Below are 19,194 nucleotides of genomic sequence, written 5' to 3' on the forward strand. Positions count from 1 at the left end.
TTGGATGCTTTTATGGAAATTAGGGCCACTTAAGGAAGCCTGCGTTTAAAAACCGAATGTATTTTTCTCCTCGATCTGCGGAGAAAGCAATGCAGCTGCTGACTGAGAGAGCACAGCGATTAGAAGTCTAAGTTAAAACTGGGATTGACCTTAACTGCATTTAGGAGCTGATTTTTGGATCTGTTTTTGGCTTTCACAAAAAATGCAACCAGCAAAAATGAAGGGACTCTTTCTGACAAGAATGTGGAAAGTTGTGGCTGTTTTGGTGCTGGCAACACAACACGTCACCGGTAAGACACTGAAGTATCAAATTTATGAGGAGCAGAAAGCTGGCACGGTTATTGCCCGTTTGAAAGATGATGTGGCGGATGTTTTGGCTAAACTTCCAAGCTCAGTGTCTCTCCGCTTCAGAGATATGCAAAGAGGGTCTTCGGCTTTCCTCACGGTGCGCGAGCAGGACGGAGAAATCAGCATCAAGACCAAAATTGATCGCGAGAAACTCTGTGAAAAAAATCTCAACTGCTCTATTCAATTTGACGTGCTGACACTCCCCACTGAGCACCTGCAGCTGTTTCACGTCGAAGTGGAAGTATTGGACATCAACGACAACGCACCCCAGTTCGCCCGCGCCGTCATCCCCATTGAGATCTCAGAGAGCGCGGCCGTGGGAGCGCGCATTCCCCTGGACAGCGCCACAGACCCCGACGTCGGGGAGAACTCACTGTACACCTATGCCTTAGAGCCTAACAACTTTTTCAAGATTGACATTCAGTCCAGGACTGACGGGGCTAAATATGCTGAGCTGGTGGTGCTCAGGGAGCTGGATCGGGAGGTGCGCTCCGGTTATGAACTTCAATACACTGCCTCTGATAGGGGCGTTCCCCCGAGAACTGGTACGACCCTCCTCAAAATCAGCGTTAGCGACTCAAATGACAACAGCCCAATATTTGACAAGTCATCATATGTCATAAATCTTCCAGAAAATTCACCTGTTGGAACTCTGCTCATTGACTTAAATGCCACTGACGCGGACGAGGGCACAAACGCCAAAATAGTCTACTCATTCAGCAGTCACGTGTCTCCCAAAATAATGGAGACATTCAAAATTAACCCCGACAGCGGTCACTTGACCCTCATGAGGCGGGTGGACTATGAGACTGTTAACTCTTATGATATTGACGTGCAGGCGCAGGACATGGGTCCTAACTCTATGCCAGCTCACTGCAAGATCCTGGTCAAAGTGGTAGATGTGAATGACAATAAACCAGACATTAGCATCAATCTCATGTCCTCTCAGGGGAACGGAGATGCAGCCTATATATCAGAGGCTTCTCCTCTAGATACCTTTGTAGCTTTGGTGAGGGTGGAGGACTTGGACTCTGGTTTGAATGGAGAGGTGGAGTGTAAACTTCATGGCCAGGGGTTTTTCAAACTGCAGAAAACCTATGAGAACAACTACATGATTCTGACTAATGTGTCTCTGGACCGAGAGAAGAGGTCAGAGTTCAGTCTGACGGTGGTGGCAGAGGATCGGGGGACTCCCAGTCTCTCCACTGTCAAACATTTCACTGTGCATGTAACTGATGAAAATGACAACCCACCACGTTTTGAGAAAGGGCGCTATGAAATCTTTAAATCAGAGAACAATGCCCCTGGAGCGTATCTAACCTCCATCATGGCCACTGACCCTGATCTGGATGCCAATGGACAAGTGAGCTACTCCATCTTGGAGAACTCTGTTCATGGGAGTTCCATTTCCACCTACGTCACCATTGACCCCTCTAACGGCGCCATCTACGCACTGCGTACATTTGACCGGGAAGATGTTAGTCGTATCTCCTTTGTTGTGCAGGCCAAAGATGCAGGAAAACCACCACTGACAAGCAACGCCACAGTGATTCTGAACATCCTGGATGAGAATGACAACCCACCAGCCATCGTGGTCCCCCAGCTGTGGAACTTCACTGCTGATGTTCCGGCGTCAAAGTTCACAGAGGCCGGACACTTAGTAACTGTGGTCAGGGCAACGGATCGTGACACAGGGGTCAATGCTGAGCTCATTTGCTCCATCGTCAGTGGCAACGACGAGGGCTTCTTCTTAATCGACCCAAGAACATGCGAAATCCACGCCAACGCCAGCCTGGAGAACTTCCCACACGAACACGCCGAGCTGACGATCGTGGTCAGGGATCAGGGAAGTGAGAGCCTAAGCGCTAAGGCCGTTCTGAAAATCACTCTTTATGAGAACATGGAGAACCACGTGCAGGTGATGGACCAGGGGGAGTCTTCTCTTGATGCATCCCTGATCATCATCATCTCCCTTGGGGCCATCTGTGCTGTGCTCCTGGTCATCATGGTGGTGTTTGCTGCCCGCTGTAATCGGGAGAAGGACACCAGGCATTCCTACAACTGTAGGGTAGCCGAATCGACCCACCAGCACCATCCCAAGAAGCCTTCGCGTCAAATCCACAAAGGTGATATCACCTTGGTTCCCACGGTGAACGGCACCCTGCCAATCAGAGCTCACCACCGCTCACCTTCAGCCACGCCCCCGATGGATCGAGCTCAGATGGGAAGCCGACAGAATCACCACAGTCGCCAATCCCTGAATAGCCTGGTGACCATCTCATCCAATCATATTCCAGAGAGCTTTGCCCTGGAATTGGCGCACGCAACTCCACCAGTGGAGGTGAGTGCACACACATATACCCAAACACAGACACACACAAATGCAGTCACACACACATCGAGGCAGATTATTTTTGGACTTTGGTCCCTCAGCACCTTTGCAAATTTTCTCACTCTATCTCAGTCTCTCTCTCTCCCTGTCTCTCTCTCACACACACACACACACCAGCCCTCTCATCCTCACACAGCTGTTGCAGTTTGGGCAAATTAACTCATCTCAACATGTGACAGTGACTTAATCAACACTGCCCTGTAGTTCAAAGTAACTCTCGTTAAAACTGTTGATGATTATAGATGTGTCTTTGTCTTTACCTTGTTTGCACCCTGTCACCATTACCTCCATCATAACCACGACTCACCCCTCAGTCATATGTCTCCATATTCATCTAGTCTCACCCTCCCAACCACCCTGCCCCAACACCCCCTTCCCCTGATTTTTGTTTTAACGCCATCCATTTTGTCTCATCCATTTTCAGCAGCCTCTTCATCATCCATTTTGTGTTTACTCATCCATTATTTTGTCTTCTGTGTTGTCTCTCCTCTTTTTTTTCCTCCTCAATTTCCCATCTGTTATTCATCCCCCCCCCCTTTTCTGTTTCTTTTGTTTTTTTTTTTATTTTGTTTGTTTTGTTATTTTTGGATGTAGCAAGTCTCACAGCTTCTGTCCATGCTTCATCAGGGCCAGTACCAGCCCAGACCCAGTTTCCGTGGCAACAAATACTCCCGAAGCTACAGGTAATTTACCCCTATCCCTCAGCCCCCCCCAAACCCACCCCTTCACTCCCCCTGAAAGATTTACTTTTATTTACTTTTGAAACCTTTTGTTTTTCATTGTGTATTACATATTTCAACAACCTGTTGTGAAGTGTTCCTGTCAGTTGCTCGGTTACATATAGATCATGGTTTTAATGGCGTTTAAATGTATTATTTTTTTCATATTCCAATTGTGATCATATCAATGTCATTCAGTTCAAAAGTATGCAACTCATTTGTCTGGATGTCACAGCAATTTCCTTATACCTTTCTCCTTCAAAATTTGGGCTCAGGTTGTGAAGTGTGCATCTGTCACTACTTTGCCCCACCCATCATAAAAATCCCTTATGATTTCAAAGTGATAGATTTATTCATGCCCCTAGTGGCTGTTGTGATAGATTTATTGATGGGATCTACCTGCATGCAGGATTTATGAGGTGAGCCTTGTCTGGAGATTTGACTGATTCCAGCAGCCTTAAGTTTTGTATGATGGATTAATTCTTCATTATTCCTCTCTGAGGACAGATTTCATGAATCAATGACATTGATTATATCAGCCTGCGAGTCAGAATGCATTCGACTTTGTATGAAAAAATGTAATCTTGCATCATTGTTTTTCACAGCATCTCCAGCAGATTGATACATATGTGTGTTTGTAATATTTATGTGTATATTTTAATGGTGCTACCCAGGTATGCATTACAAGACATGGACAAGTTCAGCCTGAAGGACAGTGGCCGTGGGGACAGCGAGGCGGGGGACAGTGATTGTGACATGGGGAGGGAATCCCCCGTGGACAGACTGCTGCTGGGGGAGGGTTTTTCTGACCTGATACACCTCGAGATGCACCATCGACTCCACCCAGGTGAGCCGCAGTGATGTAACCCACAGATTCTGGCAGTCTGGCAGTGTCCCTCAGCACACATACAACACTTACCTTTTTTTTTTTTTTCCTTTTGCTTTGCACCTTTTTTCACCATTACTTGCTAAATTGCATCCATTTAGCTGAGTTACATACCTCTAACACCTTGTACAGCAGCACCTCACTCTCAACTATCATCTGAATTTAGAACAGATTCGCACCTCAGTTAATCTAGCGAAAAGTTGTGAAGCTGGAGTTTGATCAACTTTGAATCAATTTACATGACTTTCATTCCTGGTTTGTTAGAAATAATCAGACACATATTCTGGTACAAAAAAAAAGCTTTAAAAAAACTACAAATGAATGACCAGAGCTGTCTTCCCTGAGACCACACCCAGACCCTCTAATATACCTCTAGCTTGACAAATGTTCAGCACCATGGACAGCGTCAGGCCTAAACCCATTATTTGTCTCTACACCTGTCTATACAGCCACTCCATTCACCCTGTTGCCAACACAATCCCTATTGTACTCAGCCCCATTCTTCAACACAGCCCTCATTTCCACGCTCGTTATCACACTGAGAGAGGTTACAGTGTGTCTGGCTGTTTGTGTTGCTGTGTGTGTGTGTGGTTATGTGTGTGTGTGTGCGTTATCTGCCCCTAAGATAGAGTCGTGTCTGTAAAATCCTCCCTGGAGCAGAGATGAGTCGCCTGTCACTCATCGGTATGCGTCTCAGGGTGCTGTTTTTTTTCCTCAAACCCCCACCCCCCCACCCCCCCGGTGAGTGACAGTGCTGCGCTTTCATGTCTGAACTGAGGAGAATTCATAGTAATTGCTTTTAGAATGATGTTATTCTCTCTCTCTCTCTCTCACACACAGTGACTCTGTCCCTCTCTCGCTCTCTCCTACATGCCCGAGAGCTCCACAGCATCTCTCCCTCTCTCCCTCTCTTCTATACTTGTTAATTTATTCTCTATCTTTATTAAGATGGATAAAGGAAAGGGTGGCGGACATGGACAGTCTTTCTGTATCTCTCTCTTTCTCCCTTTGAGAAACACTTGGAGGTATTGCTACCTCCCTCTATCCTCCCCTCTCCCTCCCTCCCTGCTTTTACTCCCCTATCTTTTATGCTAATATGAAAAAAGGGGAGGGGAAGGAGATAATGGGCCGAGAGGGAGGATTATCCCTGTTTCTCTTCAATAGATTTAATTTGTTTAGATTTTTCTATTTAGATGTGCCAATGTGGCTATTCATGCTAGATATGATAAAAGAACTAAACAAGCAAATCCCTGCCTCAGCCGCACAGTCAGGAGATGTGGACATGCTTGGCAGAGCAGCCAAATATTACATTAACATTTGCCTGCAATGCCATTTGGGTGGGATCTGGCAATTATTTATTTATTTGCCTAGTTCTAGGGATTATTTTCCTACCTGGCACTAACTGGGTATCCGTGCTGTAAGCTGTAAATACCACCTATCTGCTCCTCCAAGCAGAGATATGAAGAGGTCAGTGGAGGAAAAAAAAGAGCAGGCCAAAAACTCACCACTACTAAACTGAGCTGTGATTTTGATATTAATGAAAGACTTGAAGCACAGCTGTATGAAATATTAAATAGGTATTGTACATTCATATGCTAACAGCATAAGACATGGTTTGTGAGACTCAACAGCACCCCTAGCCCTTTGTCATGCAAAAAACAGCACCCTGACCTGCTGCTGAACTGAGTACCTCCTCAAAGATAATGCTATCTCACCTTCCTTTACCACTCTCTCAGGGTCTAAGAATTGTATTATTCAAGTGTATTGACACTTTTTATGTACCCCAGCAACAAACATTTCTTGTACAAAGCCTGTTTCTGTCATGAAGTTCTGAATATCTGCTTTATCTGAGTTGTTTGTTTTGTTTTGCAGACATTCCCCGTACTGGTCTATGTGTTATTTTGTTCCATGTGTCACAAGCAAAAAGTTTTCTGCAGCTGTTCCTGCTCCTCACTGTCTCTCTCTCTCTCTCTCTGTGCTCTTTTTGTTGTAGCTATGAGACTGTGCACGGATGAATGTCGCGTCCTGGGACACTCTGACCAGTGCTGGATGCCCCCCCTCTCCTCTCCTGCTTCCTCTTCTGACTACCGCAACAACATGTACATCCCCGGGGAGGAGTCCTCTCAGCCACCCCAACTCGATGATGACCAGTCCTCTGTTGACTCTGAACGCCGCAAGAGTTTCTCCACTTTTGGCAAGGAGTCTGGGAACGAAGAGGCAGGAGCGGGGGGAGTTGTTGCCGGGGGAGGAAGTGATGCATGTGCAGCTGGAGGAGGGGCTGGTTCCCTCCTCACAGAGATGAACAGCGTGTTCCAGCGTCTCCTCCCCCCTAATATGGACACTTACACTGAGTGCACTGAAACAAGCCCCCCCTCGTCCTCATCGACCACTGAGAGAGGAAACGGACGTAGTGGAAACACTGCTGGTAACCATAGTAACAACGCTGCTCCTCAGGATAACCGGAGAGGCTTGTTGCCAGGTGGGAAAGGTCCCGCTTACCCCCCAGGTGTAGCTGCATGGGCGGCCAATACCCACTATCTAAACCCAGGGAGTGGATCTGTGGGGACCACCCATGTTTCCCCTGCTTCGTTTTCCTCGTCCTCCACCTCCACTTCCACCTCCACCTCCAACGGACAGCCACCACATCTCAAATGGCTGCCAGCCATGGAGGAAATCCCAGAGAACTATGAGGAGGATGACTTTGATGGTGTCTTCCATCAGGGTCACCCGGGTGGCAAGCGCAGCGAGAGCCGCCATGAGGCCGGCATGGATGCCAGCGAGCTGGTCCATGAGATTAACAAACTGCTGCAGGATGTCAGGCAGAACTAGAGAAAAAAAGAGAGAGAAGGCATAGCATGGTTTCACTCTGTGATGGGGAGGAGGGACATTTCACCACATTCTGGCAAATGCTTGTTCTTTGTGCCAACATATATAAACTTTATGATGACTGTTTCTTGTTCACTGTAATGCTTGTCTTGTTTGTTTTTACCAAATATCCTCTTTCCGCTCTGTGCCAAGACTCACAGAAAAGAGTAAAGCGCGGCACTGAAGTTGTGATCGAGGTGACTTAAAGGCATCAAAGCAGGCGCTCCAAGAGCAGATTGCTCATTTATTATTAGTCTCTCCGAAAGTTGCTTGAATGAGTGATTTCAAACGGGAATCTGCCAACAAAACTGTACCCTTTCTTCAGTTGTAATGTTTACAGCAGAGTGAGCAGACTCCACAGGGAGAAACCAACAGTTGTGTGATCTAATTTTTTTTTTTTGCTTTTACAGTGTACAATATTGTACAGTGTCTGTGAAAAAAAGGCAAACTCACTTGAATATTGTGCTATGTCTCCTGTTTTGTTATCATGGAATGTAACTGTACAATTTGACCTTTGTATTTTAAAAATACACTCTTTTTTACTTCTATATATTTATATGTGTCCATGTATGTTTGTACAGAAAAAGAAAACAAATGTCTATTTTTTATATTGTCACTGCATGTCTTAATATCACTTAATGTGTCTCTTCTCCTCTGCCCTGTTTATTTTATAAAGCAATTGTATTTAATTTTGTTATTGAATGTGTGTGTGTGAATAATTAAAAATAATCACATTCCAATGCAGTTCCATGTTGGAAGTTGGTTTTGTACGGTATCCTTGTGACCAGTGGATGATAAATAAAGTGGAGGGATTCATAACAGTGCTATGTAAAGTATCATTGGTGCTTGACACTTTTTTAAATGTGATTTTGTTAATTATGATTATTATTTAGATTCTTATTTCATCCAGTGCACAGTGTTTTCTTCAGTTCCAGTGCTTAATTTTGCCCCTTTGTCTCTTAGCACCTCCTAATGGCCAGATTTGGTACTGCAGCACCCTTAAAATGCAAAGTCAATATCTGCTGTCTGGTTTCCAGGCAAACCTTCCCCAAAGCCTTATGAGTCAGGCTAATAACTATTAATTATGAAATTATTCCCAAATTATCTCTTTATATTAAAATGCATTTAGGTGTTAATTTAGTATCAGATTAGGGATTCTTTGTCTGATTGTCTCTTTCCTCAATAAAATAATCACACTTATGGCAAATATGCATAGCAAATTAACAGCATCCGATATTAGCTACACATGATGAGAAATTAAGAGCATTATATTGTACCACACAAATATATAGACTGACAATACAATCAAATACAAAATGGGAAATTAGCCTCTTTCTTCCCCTCACTCACTCTGTTGGTGATCATGAGAGCTCATCTTGGGGTGATATGAACAGGAACACACACACACACGCGCACGCACGCATGCACGCACGCACATACACACACACACACACACACACACACACACACACACAGAAGAAAATAAAATACTGAGTAATGTTTAAAAGAAGGTAAATTCAACAATTTAAGCCAAATGAAGCAATTAACCTCATGGGACAGAACTTTAACAAGGTAAAGGTTAGAATTTGCATATACGTGCACACAGACACACACAAGCACACAAATTCACACTAACACACTTTCAAAACAAGACCACACACACTTCCAGACATGCACGTAGACACACACACACATGCTTGTACACATGCAAACAAACATTAACTCACACGTGCATGCAAACACTTAATAATGAGCTCATTTGTCTTCATTATTAAAGAGGCCAAGCTTCAATAAACAACGCGCATAGGCCCTGTGTAACTGAAGGACACTGAAGCATGTAAGAATATGATATGTTTCTGTAGCAGAACACTAGTGAGCTATACATTGCTCATATGAGCTACTGGTCATGACATAATGTGGGATTTCACTGCTTTAAAAGAATAATTTGATATTTTGGAAAATATGAAGCTACAGCCAGCAGCTAGATAGCTTAGCTTAGCATAATGATTTAAAGCCACAAGAGAGCAAAACACAACAACAACAAGCAACAAAATCTGGACTGGCTCTGTACGAAGGTGAAACAAAATCTCCGTAATTAACATTGCTAGGCTAGCTGTTTCCCCTTTGTTTACAGTCTTTATACTAAGCTGAGCTAGCTGGCTGCCTGCTGTAACTTCATATTTACCACATTAGTGGTATCTAACTCTCTACAAGAAAGTGAATAAGTTCATTTCCCCAAATACTGTACACTTGCATAAAAATGTATAAACTTTAACTAGGCCCTAAGTTAAAATTTGGCAACATAAGTCTGTGCATGATATAAGAAATGTTAAATCCTTCATGTTTTTCATAAAACAGCAATAGTGGGATGCATTTCACCAAATGTGTGTGTATGCGCATTCCAAAATTAGATTGGCAATACATGATGGATGATCTTTAGCAACAAGAAACGTCTTTGGCATAGGGTAATGGTGTGTGTAATAGAAAAAAACACTGGGTGAAAGATCCGGTGGTGCTCATTTATTACCACTCCGATAATTAATTTTACACAAATACAACAGTGGCATTGATATGCTGTTGAAATATGAACCCCGGCTTATTATTGTCTTAGCAAATCCACCATTAAATTGTTTGTCAGTCTCACTCGCTTTTCACTCATTTTCATTCTGAAACCTGCTCTCTTCCATCTTCTCTCTCCCCCTGATATACCTCAATATCTCGCTCTCATCGTCTGGCTATTTCTGTCTGTCCATCTGTCTGTTTGAGACACACATGCACACACACACACACACACACACACACACACACACACACACACACACACACACACACACACACACTCATAAATATTCTCCTTCACAAAAACACATCCCAGCAGCATCCTCAGTTCATATCACAGCCCCATGTCCCCACAGACATTAGAATTTGAAATGCTCTTCTCCAGCTCATCTCCTCTTGTCACCGTCTGATTCCTCCTTAATCATTATTTTGCTAATTATTTTCTTCATATCATCACTGTGACACAAGTATAAAGTCACACCTCATATAGTGTTTCTCATTTATTTTTGCTTGTTTCAGGCAAACCCTAAAAATCTTCTTCTCCACTGCCTTTGCCTCTGAAATGTGTTTGTCGATTGTTATTATGGCAGGAAATTAAGAAGGTGAAGGCTTGTGTAATGCGGGGTTATTGGGTCTGTTGACATGAAGTCAGCTCTCATCTAAAGTCAGACACACCACAGTGACCCTTGGAGCTCACACATAGTGTCAGGGAAACAGGATATTGGCAAACCTGTAACACAAACAGAATTCAGAGGTGTATATCACAACGAGTCACTGTGATAAAATTGCCATGATGGAACACCTTATATGTTGTATACCTTGCTGAATAAAGAATTTCATGGAAAGGAGTTTTGTACAGGAAACCCAGCTGATTATTGTATATCTATTTATCTATCATGCCCACTGACTTAACAATGGTGTTGTTCGGAACTGCCCACTCCTTCATTTTGACAATCCCTCCAAAGGAGGATTTATACTTAGCTTGAAGCGAAGTGCAGCCTGAGAAACTCAACTCCAGGCAAACACAAGTCAAGGCACGCTTGACCTCGATACCAACTTTTTAACTTATTCCTTAAATCATCTTGTGACACCCTCAAATTTTTCTTGGGACCTCTTTGGACCAACCCCCAGGGTAGGAACAACTAAGTTTATCCATTTTATTTGCCAGTGTGATGGTCTATATTTGGTCTGAAAAATTAACAAAACTCCAGATATTCCCAAAAGTGGTCCAATTTAAATAAACTAATGTAACTGTGTAGCTTTGAACATGAACTTCTACCTACAACTCCAAATGTCCAGAAAAAAACACCTAGGACATGACCTCTATGTTCTTAATGGTATGGCTTGCTAGCACCAGAGCACATGTTTCCTATCATTTCCAAATTAATCAGACTCATCAGCTCCTCCCTCATAAGTCATTTTGACTTGTCATGGCAGGAAAAGCACAGGTGGAACAAATAACATTATATTGAATGATGGCCCAGTCTCTGCATTAATGCAGTGCAATTAACAATGTTATCAGTTACAGCAGTGTAAATGTCAAAAATGTCTGCTGTAAAAAAAAAAAAAAGTTTATTCAGCTTATTTTCAAGGGTTGTATGTGTGAAACTTAATTATTGGCTCAATTAAATGGTTCCTATGCAATAAAAATGGTAATTATGGATAAACTGTGCCAATAAATGGACTTATAGGTGTGATCAGAATATATTTTAATCATACAACATAACACATGAGACCATTTTTACAGTACACACAGAAAATAATTGTATCATGCACAACCTAATATACAATGACTTATGTGATGTACCTTTATGGGGGTCTTTGACTGTTAAAAAGCTTTTTAGGAAGGATTTGTCCAGCAGATGGCACTGTGGGACCTATCTTCCAACAATGGGAGCTCTGCTCTCACAACAACACTCAGACCTCAAGATACTGCCACACCATCAACGAACCCTGCTGAAGAGCTGTAGAGAGACAGAGTGTTGAAAGACTGAGTCATTTTGTCAGTCTAATTGCATCTCAGTTTATGCACCTACAGGTTTTTTGTGCCCCTTTGATTGTATGAAGTCAGGACTTCTCGTATGTTCTTTTGTTGTTGTTGAGCATGCACTTGCACTCATCGTTGTGACTATAATGTGTGTGTATCTGAATGAGTGCTTGTTTATGTGATTGCAGTGCGAAGCTTGTGGCTGTGTTAGCATGGGTCTTTGCATATGTGTGAATGTGTGTGTGTGTGTGTGTGTGTGTGTGTGTGTGTGTGTCGGTGTGTGTGTGTGTGTGTGTGTTTGGGGGTGGTTGGGTGTGTTTGCTGTACTCTCACCCTCTAATAGATATCCCCATCCAGCTTGCCATTTAGAATTGGAGAACAGCCAATTGCAAAATGCTCTCCCTCACCAACACTCTCTCTCTCCCTCACTCTCTCACTCCCCCGCCCCTCTTACCCTGCCTCTCTCTCTCTCTCTCTCTGTCTCTCTGTCTCCATCTCTCTATTTCTCTCTCTCTCTTTGGACAATTGGATTAGTGCAGAGTGATAGAGACTAAAGACAGAATCTCACTGCCTCAGCCAGTAGCTTGGCCTTATGCCACATCATATAGACACACAAATACACACAAACAGCACATGCACCACACCACTGCTATAATTCTACCCCGAGGCTAAGCTAGCTAGTTTGATATCCAGATGGCTTAATTACTGGATGAATACAGACAGTCACACTAGTGCGTGTGTGCATGTGTGTCAATTGGAATTGGAGGAGACTGTTTTATTGTGTGTTATGACTTTATACAGGCCCTCATGGAAATTATGCAAAAATGTATTAAAAAGACAGAATAATGAGGATGGAAACTGACGCAGGCTCAGAGTGTACCTGTCTTTAAACTGAACAGAAATGGCATGGAAAGCAAGACTGGGAGGGAAGGAAAGAGCAAAAAGCCATGTTTGTTATGAAGAAACCAAAACATAAAATCTTGAACGTGATATTCTAAGGTTTGTCGCTGTCTTATCATATTAGCACCAGCACCCTTTGTGAATTGAAAAAAGAAAGAGCTAAATAACGACCAAATTGTTAACACTTAATAAAAGTCTAATGAAGATTTACCAGCACATGTGCGTCATCTTTTGTTTGTTGTTTCCTTCCTTTGTGGTCATTTTTCAAATTGATTAGCTGTGATTTCTAGTGTCTAGAAAACAGCCATGTCTAAAGCAGCCGCGTCACTCGATTAGCCTCAGTCTGTGAAGTTGGTGACATAAACCAGTGAAAGTCTTTGGCCTGTTGGAAATAGTGTGTGTAATGGCTGATTATAACAGATACTGGCTTAGAATCAGAAAATAATATTGATTGTACTCTCATGTCTGTGCGTTAAGTATGCTAGCTTGAGCCAGCAGGTGATTAGCCTAGCATAGCGTAAAGACTGTGGTGGGAAACAGCTAGCATTTCTTTGTCCAAAGTTCAAAATTACAGCTACGACACCTCTAAAACTCAGTGATCAGATGAGACTCCAATTTATTGATGCAAATAAGCATATATTGGTTTGAGGTTTTTACCCCTTAAAAACCATGGAAACCATCCATAATGTATACCTGCATACCATGTATTAATGTTCTAATCAAGTGGAAAATGCAGGGCTGCTTTTCAGAAACACCTAAAAATGGACCAAAACAATCAAGGCAAAGGGTTTTGGTTTTACCATTTCAAATTAACTGACAAATTAAGGGATCTCTGGCTACCACTCTGCACCTCATTAATCCTCAGCATGTTTTCAATTAAAGAGCAATTAATGACATTTTTAGGGGTTTTTCATTCATAGTGATGTATATATACTTTTTATTTTATTTTATTTATAACACACTTAATGAATAATGAGAAGGGTTATGGTCTGGGGCAGGGTTTATGGGAAATTTGTGTTATTGGAAATGTCAATGTGGTTTTAAATAAGGTTTTCTCACTTCTGGAACAGAGCCCAGAGGTTCTGGTGTCAGTCTTTGACTCAGATGGTGTATTTGAATTAGCTAAATATGTACTTACACCCTGAGACATAAAACCAATGAGAGAATTCACACCGTGCATGGGTTCAGCTCACCAGCTGGCATGAAATGATCAATTTTTGAAAGGCAATTGCATCTTTAAACTGCTGTTGTTTCTCTTGAAATCTTTCGTTTTAAATACAGCTTCAGCATGGTTATTGCTGTTTTGTAGTCCTGCTGACAATAATTGAAACAGAATTGCAATGGATGTGAGAGAGAAATAAGGCAACACAGAGGATGAAGGAAAAAGACACTGATACTTAGAGAGGGATACAGACAGAGAGAAAGGTAGTGCAACTGCAGTGTTATTTCCCTGATGACCTGCCTTCCCCCATGTGACCTACTTCCACTATGGGTTACGTCAGATTCCATCCACTAAGTAATTCATCTCCCTTTGGTGTATGTGTGTGTGAGTGCGCATGAGTGTGCGTGCGTGTATGTGATACTGTTTGTGTCTGTACTTGTGTGAAGGCAGGAAGGAGCATGCATCTCTGCTTAGGCTTTGTATTTTTGAATTATTTCTCAATCTTTGTGGCAGTATGTCAGTCTGCTGTGTTCTTCTGTATGTGTGTGTGTGTGTGTGTATGTGTGAGTGTGTATAAGAGCATGTGTTGTGTGTGTGTTTGTGTGTGTGTGTGTGTGTGTGTGTGTATTCATACATTCAGAGTAATACTAGAGGCCATTTATCCAGAGATCACAGCAACCCTGAGTCTGCTTGTACTGCCTCATTCCTTACCAAGAAATCAAACCTTGGTGTGTGTGTGTGTGTGTGTGTGTGCGTCTGTGTGTGTGTGTGTGTGTGTGTGTGTGTGTGTATGTGTGTATATGAGGGTGTGTACGTCTGTGTGTGTTCCCAATAGCAAAAAATCAAACAATCTCACTACAATTGTTCTCTCTTGTCTAGTTGAGGATCCTTCATGTTTTACTACAGCTCCAGCATGGTGTCATGTATTCCTCAAGTAAACAAGTGAAGCTATTTTGGACATGTTTTTGAGCTGCACAAAGATACCAGTCAGGGTATCTGTGATGTTTTTGCCAGTTACAGCATGTGTCAAACATGCTATGTTGTGACTGTTAAACTATTTAAACCTTTACAAAATAAACATAAATAGTGAAACTGTGCATGAAATAATTAAACTTGAATTATCAGAGGTGTGCTAAGGTAGATTTAAGTTTTAATCCTCATGATTACAGTGATATTCATCTGAAGTGTTAGTAATTGGGAGTACATTATAATAAAAGATCACAGAGTTGCAGTCAAAATTACATGCATTGACCTGTGATGGCAGCAAACTCACAGTGAGCAACTACTTTAGAAGAAATGCAACAGAAGAAGAAATATGTTACATAGCCAAAACCATGGGATGAAAGGATTCACCCCTTTAAAGAAGATTTAATGTGAATTAGTTCACAATTAAAATAAAAAAGGGGGTTGTAATGGCAATCTTGATGAAAGAGATGTAAGTGCGAGGAAATCTCTTTCATCAAGTTTGGGCTCATTGATGCTGCATACTTAGCTGGGTGGAGTGGTGGTCATCCTCCATTATCATGTCGTAGTGGGAAAAGCTTTTAAAATGAGTCAAACACTCAACACTGACATCAAGTCACTTTAAAAAGTTGTAATGGGAGACATAGCGAATGCCTGCCTATAATCCATCCAGTAGACACTTGCCAATATTAGCATTAATTATATGGACATCTGATTTTAAAGGACAAGGCGGTAAATTTAGTGGCATCTAAAGTGGAACAGATTTGGCAGAAATGGAATATAATATTCATGACTATGTTTTAATTGTGTATAACCCTATGAAAATAACACTGTAAATAAACACAACTGAAAATAACAAATCACGTACATCTGTTAGTACACATCTGTGTAGTACACTGTGTACACTACTTACTTGTGCAGTGCCCAAATTTTGACAGTGTTAGTGTTGTCTCCAATCAAACACGGCTGTTGTGCACTTACAGGAAATGAGAATTAGCTATTTAAAAAGCTAGTGTTAGCATTAGTGTTATCGTTCATTAACCCAATAAATCTACTGATGGCTTATATCTGACAACAGTGTAGTGGTTACTCAGTGCAACAAACACATGTATTATGCATTTGTTTAATGTGTATAACGTAGTTCCAACGTCCTCAGCTGCCATTCCCAGTTTGAAAAGTGGTCCCTCCCCTTTCGCTACATAGACAAGATGGTGACCATTGAGGATTGAGAAGTGTCCATAGTTCCACACTCAACTTTTTGACCGTTTTAAGTGCACCATCCAGGTACTCAGTGCACTGCATTTTTACATAATTCTCAATGCGAACGCACTTATACACTCAAAATATTAAGTGTAAGTACAGAAGTGTGCGTTTTGAGACACAGAATAATTATCATTTTGTTTTCCTCACCTTAGAATTATCTACATAGAGAGTGGGTCATCTTCCCTTGGGCCTGCCATGTTGCACTACAATGTTTCTACAGTAGCCCAGAACGGACAAACCAAACACTGGCTCTAGAGAGGCCCCTGTAGGTCTTCCTATACGCACGGAAGAGGAGGAATGGGTATGCATTTGGTTGCGATCTGCCACCTCACAACTATGCCACTGATTTCTACATACTGGTCCTTTAAATCTAATATGTATTCTCCTCTAAAGTCTGCTTTAATCTCTCCCAACTCCTGAAAAATTTAGCTCATTAGCTGGTATATTTTGTGTTGGGTTCTTTTGCAGACAAGAATGACTTTGAGTTTAGCATGAAGGCTTTTTACTTGAACTATAGTGGCAAGTGAGTATTACATGCACAGTCACACTTCAGCCAACTAACAGAGTCTGTGACCTGAATCTAACACTGAGCCTGCCCCATGACATCATCAACAGGTTAAATGCCTAACATTTCACCACATGACCCTTATACTTTAAAGTTCAAAGAGACACTTAGCTGTGGCTTCTGTTCAGTTCAATTAATACACTGAACATTCACAAACCACATTACAACACATTCCCATAACATTGCAGTCTCTCATTTAAATGTAACCCTTAGACTATGTTTATCTTTTTCTATAAACCATATACACGGTTTACACACCATATACATGTAGCCCTGGGGTAAAAGTAATAAATAAATAAAATAAGTTAGCTCCTAATAAAAAGGGGAAAATGTTAGTAATGTCATCAAACTGAAACTAATTTAGTTTTTTAAAAAAAAGAGAAATAGTTAACTGAAAGATTAAGATACTTTTGTCATAAATTAGATAGAATGTCAATACCAAGTGGTTAAAATAAAGTTTGAAACAGTATTGAGGGCAAACAGTAGAGAAAAAAACACAGATTGTACCTTTTAGTTTCAACTATTTTGTTTGATTGGTTGCTGGAGATATCAGTCAGTGCTACCTGTGTTAATTGGCCGCAGGTGAGGAAGTGAGCGGCAGTGGGCGGGGCTTTGAAAATACTAGCCGAGAGAGACGCCAAGAAAAAAGGAGGGAAACAGTCAGAGCGGTTGTCGTGGAGAAAGGCTATCATATATCCTGATTTATGTTTAAGTAAACAGTAGAAAAGTCTCGCTGTGGACAATTTCTTGTGAGTCATAGTTGATTTTGTGTGAGAGCTAAGCTAACGTCCATTAACTCGGGACCAGAGGACGCCAATGCTAACCAGAAAATGACTGTGTGTTTTCTGACGGGACTTAATCTCCGCTTTCGGACAATAACCCTTGTTTCCTGGGCTGACTGTGAACAACCTGCATGGCCACTCTGCCTGGTTTCATCTGTTGGACCACGAACTCTTTCTCCATGTTGCTGCTTTAACATTAGTTGTTGTAACTTAGGCACAATATGATGTTGGGGTACTACATACATTTTTTCCCCCTCAAGGTTTTCTCAGTTTTGCAGGTAGGATATCGTTTAAAAAATGACAATACCAGTACTAATTCATGTACCCTTAAAGTGATCCCGATACCAATTGAGTACTTCATTTGATACCCATCATGTGAATAGCAGCATGAAATTGCATAAAATGCCCACCACTCCTCCACATTGTAGCTGCTGTGGCAGTGGGCCAATCACATGTCACATTAAATTGAAGAAAGCTTGTGGTAGGTGCTCATGAATTTCACCTTGAGACTCTGGCACTGGTATACACACAAGATGGTAACGAATGCTGCTCAGTGTTTCTTGTGGTGCGAGTAGATGGTGTGTTGAGGTGTGTGTGCCTTGTGCTTTTGCATCAGAAATCAAAAAATCGTCTCCACGAGACACCTTTGCAAGATCCCTTGCTCTGTGTCTCCTGTTGAAACATTTTACAGCCATCTATCTTTCCACCCTCTACTTGTAGTGGAGAGTTTGCAAGTCTTGAAGAGGTGCCTGCAACCTCTCTCAAAGAATATCCAATATGGTGTGAGGGTGGCGTCCCATGAGTAGCTTGACAGGGTTCTAGCCATTACTCAGGGGAGTGGCTCTGTAGGCCAGTAAATCACAAGGGGTCTTTGGCCTTTTTAAGTAAGTTCTCAACAGTTTAGAAAGGGCACTCAGCCTCATTGTTACTCTGGGGGTGTTCAGGGCTGCTGGTTACATGCTCAAAGTTGTAATCAACTACAAACTCCTTCATTTCATATCCAGAGAATTGTGGGCTTATGAGTGTCTCTGGGGTGCTGCGTCATGCAAACATTGACTTCAGATGAACAATCACATCTATGGGCCTTGTTGGTCTGAGCTGCACTATTTCTACATGCTGTATTCAAAGCAGTAATCTACCACTAGTAAATACATACTGTCTCTTTGAGTGAAGATGTTCACCTTGTTTTTGCCAGGGGCTGCCTAGAGGTTTGGTTTGATCAGAGGCTGCTTAGCATTTACCCTTTCTTTTATGATTTTTCTGCATTTAAGGACAAGCTCACTTATCTGACTACTAAGTCTAGGCCTCTACATTGTCTGCCTAGCAAGTTTTCTGCACTTTAACACCCCCATGTGGCTGTCATGTATTTTCTCATGTAAATTATGTCAGTGGGTATAACCAGCCTTGAGCCATGCAGGAAAAGTCCATCAGGTCAGTTGTGTTTGTCTAGTCCTTGTAACTTGCTCCTCTCTGGCCAACCCTCCACATGGTATTTCGTGACTTGTGTGCAAACACTGTCCACACAGAGCTGCTCATGAAGCTCGCTCAGGTATCTATCACTTGTTGAAGGTTGTCAGTCACAGACTCATCAAAGATATTGGTATCTTCAATCATGTCACCGTCAGCATCTACAGTACCATCTTTGAGCAGTGAGCAGGAGAGTGTTTCAGTTGTTGAGGCTTTTCCCAGGTGTGTGTATGTGACTGTGTAGGAATACCTCATTAAGCGCATCTTCAATCTCTGTATTTGAGATGGTAAAAAGTCCAGACACTGCCCACTTTGTAGAATCACAAGAGGTTTGAG

At 42.1% G+C, this 19,194-nt stretch overlaps 1 protein-coding gene across 1 annotated transcript; it reads left to right on the plus strand.

Annotated features, from left to right (window-relative positions):
• The first annotated feature begins 202 nt into the window (after positions 1-202).
• pcdh18a (protocadherin 18a) lies at positions 203-7,739 on the plus strand. Its single transcript, XM_053332413.1, has 4 exons — positions 203-2,689; positions 3,335-3,423; positions 4,134-4,306; positions 6,339-7,739. Exons 1-4 carry the CDS (start codon positions 203-205, stop codon positions 7,172-7,174), a joined length of 3,585 nt encoding a protein of 1,194 aa, XP_053188388.1. The 3' UTR covers positions 7,175-7,739.
• The last annotated feature ends 11,455 nt before the right edge of the window (positions 7,740-19,194 follow it).

This window comes from Scomber japonicus, chromosome 2 (assembly GCF_027409825.1).
Source record: "Scomber japonicus isolate fScoJap1 chromosome 2, fScoJap1.pri, whole genome shotgun sequence".
NCBI classification, from domain to species: Eukaryota; Metazoa; Chordata; class Actinopteri; order Scombriformes; family Scombridae; genus Scomber; species Scomber japonicus.

Coding starts and splice junctions, on each gene's coding strand:
- pcdh18a (XM_053332413.1), top strand. CDS start 203: ATGCAACCAGCAAAAATGAAGGGACTCTTTCTGACAAGAATGTGGAAA. Junction 3,424..4,133: donor AAATACTCCCGAAGCTACAG/GTAATTTACCCC, acceptor GGTGCTACCCAG/GTATGCATTACAAGACATGG. Junction 4,307..6,338: donor GCACCATCGACTCCACCCAG/GTGAGCCGCAGT, acceptor TTTTTGTTGTAG/CTATGAGACTGTGCACGGAT.